This window comes from Aplysia californica, unplaced genomic scaffold, assembly GCF_000002075.1.
Source record: "Aplysia californica isolate F4 #8 unplaced genomic scaffold, AplCal3.0 scaffold00011, whole genome shotgun sequence".
Taxonomy (NCBI): domain Eukaryota; kingdom Metazoa; phylum Mollusca; class Gastropoda; order Aplysiida; family Aplysiidae; genus Aplysia; species Aplysia californica.
The window spans coordinates 218,012-224,024 of record NW_004797281.1 but is presented as its reverse complement, the minus strand read 5'-3'; the positions used below and the strand labels follow the sequence as shown (position 1 = coordinate 224,024).

The following is a 6,013-nucleotide window of genomic DNA, read 5'->3' as shown; positions in this document are numbered from 1 at the left end:
AATTATGACGGCTCGCCCACAACGCCAGGGGCCAATGCACAATTTATGACAAAACGTAATGGAGTCACTAAGGTGACCGTCTTAGACAGGTATTATTGCTTAGTATGATAGGGGTTGTATGTTAAATTATGGTGGCCGCGGCCGCGTTGGACAGGTGCCCGTTTTACACAGTTAAATTATATAGAAAAAACGCAAGGGGGGAATGGAAAGTGGCCGTTTGTACAGGTGGCCGTCTTATAGAGGTGGTCGTCAGGGCAGGTTCGACTGTATATATAATATAAGGCTCTTTTCGTCTATGCAGACGGTCAATTAGGCTTAAAATGGTCTCAAGGTTGTCTTCATGCAGCTTCTTTCATGGCTAATTCTTTCTATGTTTAGAGCGCAGAAGTCTGTCGTAGTGCTGGCATGTCAGTGAGGTGGATCGAAGCTCTGTATTTCCGCTGTTTTCCTTTCGTTGTTGGCGCTTCTCAGCCTGGTTGTTTCTGAGGCTACTCTCTAACATACTAGTTCCTTTCTTTATCGCGCCTAAATTGAGGTGCATAAACACTGGTGGTCAACATTGGTAGAATGGACATGTATTTAATATTAGATGGAACATAATTGTCTCTGAACAGCATCTTCTGATGATATCATTTTCGGGGAAATTGAAAAACAGATCAGTCACAAATACCACACGAAACCTGGACTTAACATTACATGGGCTCATTGTGTTTAGGACCTATTGGCCTAGTGTAGAGGACGAAACCTTTTAGCACATGGACTGTGTTAGTTAGATTTTGAACATAATCATCTGTCAATGAGGAACACAAGCCACGAAACTTTTGGGTGGTCTGGGGTGGAATGAATAAAACGACCCTCGTGAGAATCATGGATTAGTTTAGTGGACTACATCGCGCAAGTGCTGGAATGGTAGGTCTTATCCTTATTTTGACATGGTGTCATTCAAGTAGACATCTCCTCCCATAGCAAAGCACTTTCTCTCAGGGTCAATGCCAGCAAACAATTCTACGGCTAGCAAATCATAATATTAACGTTGGAATGATCGTTAGTAAATAGCCGCCATATAAACCCTACTGGTATTTGAAGTCCCATGAAACAGCAGGAGAAGAAAAGCTATTTTACTCCCACTTCTGGCCCATTGTTTGTAACTCTCTGAGACATTTGGTATGAAATGACATATAATTATGTCCAATTTTTAAAAGAGTCGATGCCCTAATGGTTCGTGCTCTACACAAAACCAATAGCTCTCAAACAAAATAACAATGAGCACTTTTAGTGTTAAGTCCAAGTCCTATGTGATATTTGTGATTGCTCTGTTTTCTGTTTTGTTTGAAGCTATCGTAATAAAATATTGTAATAATATATTGTTTATTGCAAAGACAAAACTTTCCATTTCTTGGATATGTAATGCATGTCCATTCTGTCAATACTGATGCTCATCAATACATGAGCGAAGACAATTTCTTTGATTTCGCACAATTTTGCCAAGCCTGAATTTTTAAGGTCAATTTTGAGTGACCGTATCTTGGGCGTCTCTTAACATAGAAGAAATATTAAAGTTTCAAATGAATAAGAATTAATTCAGCTTTAAACTGATATGCTGCATGAGTGGGTAGTACATGACTTAAGCACATTGATTGGATTCTTACATTTTCAAGTTTCTTTTGGATGCTACTACAATATATGTGTGAGTGTGTGTGTGTGTGTGTGTGTGTATGTGTTACTATTCATATTTGTGTCGGGTCAATTTATTTTGAAAAGTACGTTTGTATGTAAAGCATGATACATTATAATAATTATTATACTTTCTTTAAAAAGACAGTAAACAACTCTATCAAGCAGCATATCAAAATTCCTTCACATCTAATTATAGGTTTATTTCATATTATTAGGGTCCCCTATACAAAGCGTATGTACATTGAGGTCTTGGGTTTTCTCTTTCTTTTTAAAATTTCTTTGGGTTTTATTCATAAATATCGACTGACTGCAGGCCCGACAACCCCCCCCTGCCCCCCCCCTGCCCCCCCCCCCCCAATAATTTTTTTTAAAAAATTTAAATTAAAAAATCAAAAACTCAACAACAGTATTTAAGCACGGATGAATTTGGTTGGGATTATTTCCACTGGTGTGTGATAACATCTTGAGTGTAAAGACAAAGTGTGGGCTTCGTTTTCTTCTTCTTTAATTAATTCTTATTTTTGTGAATGTTTTTCAAGTGGCGTGAGGTTGTTAGCTAGAGGTGTGAATTTAGTTGGCTTGGACAATCATTGCTTTATTGAGTGGATTCAATCACACATTTATGTAATAAGGATGGAATACTAGTTTCGAAATAACTTGAAATAGGTTCCAGCATAAACAAACAATATCGCATTTACAGAGCTCCAAACGTCTTTTATTTTTTTACCAGATTCATAATTGTCGGGATTACTAAATAAAGAGACACAGTGGGTGGGTTTTGGTGGGGTATTTTTCCATACTTTATTAAGCTTTCCTGAGAGTGCACAATTGACATGTTTGATATTAGGACGTAGATCAACGCTTACCGACTGGTGCGGTGTCGCACAGTAGTGGACGAGTTGAGCTAGCTCATTTTGATGGGCAGTGGGGATTGCCCAGGTAGTAAGGGGTTGTTTCATGCCCCGCTGGGAAATACATCGTCACCTTCATTTACAACTGTCGTATGACAAAATATGAGGTCTTCAGAAAAAGTACCTAGAAACTGTTTTGTTACACCCATGACAGTGTCTCAGTTCAAAAAATTTAGTTCGTCAAAATCGTTCATCATTTTAAGAAGAGGAAAGAGAAGAGGACCAATCAATACGCCTCCTCAAACTCTAAAACATAGATCTACTTGATTTCTCGGTTTTATGAAATGTTAATAGACTACAGTGTTGAATGACGGCGGTGACGTGTAAGTGGGCGGGACGAAACTGTGTCCTTGTTGAAGTGTCACATATGGGCCGCGGCAATAACAAGGTTAGCAATCACTGCAGCCGGCTATAGTATCTTGGTACCGGCATATACACTGTGGCGGTTGGGCTCTTTACTGTTTCACGAATAAGACTTAGGTTCGTTTCCTTAGTGGGGAAAATTCTACCTAGTATCTCGGCCTTTGCTGGGACGTTGAATCCTCTCAGCTAGGGTTGACTCTGACCGGCAGGGTGGGCAAAAGCTTCTTAAATTATATCAATTGTGTTGATGGGGATGTGAAACATCTAGACTAAACAAAATACATGTAATATCCGAAGAGGCTCACTCTAATACTCAACAAGCTTCGAGGGAACTTTGAGATAGACCAGGCTCTATTGGAGGTAGGCCATGACTAATTTCCTGCTTTGAAAAGCACACCAACGTTAATCTTTAGATTACAGAAGCGGCATCTACTCTGAAAAGGGGGGGAGTTGTCCCTTTGGAACGAAAATATATTCTATATCATGCTTTTTGTTGAAATGAGTAAAAGCCTGGGTTAGTACTGGTGGACAGTGTCGAGGCAGCCTGCTTCCTGAATACTTAAATGAGTCGATAAACTTTTATCCAATTTTGACAATTTCAGAAAGTGAAACGATAAAAAATCAAAAAGAAAAAATAAACATTTACATTGGAAGCAACAACATGAAAGACACGCAGCTTATGATAAACTAAATACAGATTCCAGCCGATACAAATTATGTCAATGTGCCAGGGTGAGTCAAAAAGTAATACAAGTTCGTTTATAACTTAAAGAAAAAAATAACACATTTGCAACTTACATATCTCTAATTAAAGGGGAGCATCTGAGGATCAGATTTTTATTTCTCAACCTAGTCTCCGTTTCGATCAATAGCCACTGTCCACATTTTACAACGTCCACATAGGCCAGCTTTGTAAAACTGAGCAGGTTGGTCGTAGGGGTACAGCAGTCTTGATTTCTCCATCGTTTCCATAATGTTGACCTCTCAACGGTTTTTTTCTAGGACCGAAAAGGTGGAAGTCTAAAGGAGCAAAATCAGGAGAATAAGTTTGGTGTGGCAGTGTTTTCCACATATACGGGGCGATTGCCTCCCTTGTCCTGGTACTCGAATGCAGGTGGGCATTGTCATGGTGAAAAAACATTCATTCTATGTTCAAATTAATTGCGTCTGGCTTGTCTAATTCTCGCTTTTAGTGGTTTCAATCTTTCAAAGTAGGGTTCAGAATTGACTATTGTTCCTTGTGGTAAAAATAAACTTGTGAGAAGCACGACTGACATGATTTTTCCCGTTGTCTCCTCTTCTAAAACCAGAAATTCAATATCTGCTCTTTACCTTTGACAGACCTCAAAGAGGGTAGCCATTTTGATCTGACGTCATTCGGACCAAAATTAAAGAAACTTCAATTTTAACAATTTGTGTTCAAAAGTACTTGCGCAAGTACTTGTTTGCTGAATTTCATTAAATTTGATTTTAAAATGTGCAAAAGAGAGCAACTTGCATTACTTTTTGACTCCCCCTCATACATAATTCCTAGAAATCTGCTAGAGGTGCATTGCGAATTGTGCCAGTTTATTTCTAAGACGTTTAACAGTAACAAGTTTCTGAGCGACCACATATGGTGGCTTGGTACCATAGCAAGCACAATCATTCTTTGTTTTAGAAATTGTACACATCGACTCATGTGGGTGATTACATCACAACTTTGTCGGTGATTCTTTCTCAGAGATTGGATGAAAATTAAATAAACCTATTTGTTACTTGACATGGCACCTCCCAGCCCATGAAGCGGCTGTCAGCTGACGGTAAAAACCACCCATAGAATGGTGACGTTTCACACACAAAGGTTTCAATCTCAGATGACACTAGATAAGACTGTGAATAACATCGTGACTGCAGAAGCCAGCAACAGAAGGAGGAGATGAGGGGACAACACGCGACCTGTGGAATAAGAATAAGAATAAGAATAAAAATAGGAATAAGAATAAGAATAAAAATAGGAATGTCGGATTAAACGAGACTAAGTTCAAGAAATGATAATTTAATCATTAAGAATTGTGGAAGAATCTGGTAGCAAAACCTGCAAGGGTTCCCTACAGCTCGAATAAGTCTGGCCCCACGTCGTCTTTGAGAAAAGCAATTGACACGAATGTTCCTATTTAGTTGGATCTTATCAGAAATTGATATTACATTCTGAGGTTCAGTCTCTTGAATAACATTACAGTGCTGCTAGTGGCATAAATCAACGACGACGCGCTGTTCTGAGGCTTTTCAAACCATCAGAAGGACAACTTCGTTATCCATACTCATTTTTCAGTTCTGTTTTCTTTATTTGAAACTTTAGGAGGCATGCAGCAAAGTACATACTGTGAAAGATGCAATTTCCTGTTTCTGATTTGAGTAAAAATGGATCAACATATGCCTCTAAATTGCCCTTGGTCTGCTCCTGATCGGACATATGAGTCTGCAACGTCCTCAAAGATTTAAACCTATAAGATATCGTACATTTTTTCCCAGGCTAGGTATACCATAAATGTTTATCATCAATGTACACCATCAGCGTATACCATCAACGTATACCATCAATGTATACGATCAACATATAACCATCAACGTATACCATCTATGTGTACCATCAACGTACACCGTCAAGGAGACACTCACCTGCGACGTTGTAGCATTCCTGTAAGCTCATGACACATCCGGCGTACTCTGGATCCTCGTCACTGAAGTCGGAGCAGTGAGGCTTACAGTCACACTTCTCGATGATGTTGATGCACTGGACGCCGTTCTTGCAGTCAAATAGACCGCGTAGGTCCTGGCAGGAGCCACCCTGAGGAGACGAAGTGTTGTTGAGAAAGATAAACTGTATGGTAAAGATAGAAAGGCAATAGGGAAGGACGAGAGTGGACGGAGAGGGGGGAGACAATGTGTGTGCGTGTGTGTGTGAGTGTGTGTGTGTGTGTGTGTGTGTGTGTGTGTGAGTGTGTGTGTGTTCGTTCGTGCGTGTGTGTACGTGCGTGTATATGCGTGCGTGTGTGTGTGTGCGTGTGTGTTTGTTTGTG

General features: G+C 39.7%; 1 protein-coding gene across 1 annotated transcript in view; it reads right to left on the bottom strand.

Moving 5' to 3' along the window:
- Positions 1-4,803: 4,803 nt before the first annotated feature.
- The window catches only part of LOC101855763 (SCO-spondin-like), a 30,015-nt gene continuing 28,805 nt past the window's right edge, over positions 4,804-6,013 (bottom strand). The window contains exons 19-20 of the mRNA XM_035970219.1: positions 5,613-5,913; positions 4,804-4,889 (exon numbers count right to left, since the gene is read on the bottom strand). Coding sequence (XP_035826112.1) covers positions 4,804-4,889; positions 5,613-5,913 — 387 coding nt within the window. The remainder of the gene's footprint in view (positions 4,890-5,612; positions 5,914-6,013) is intronic.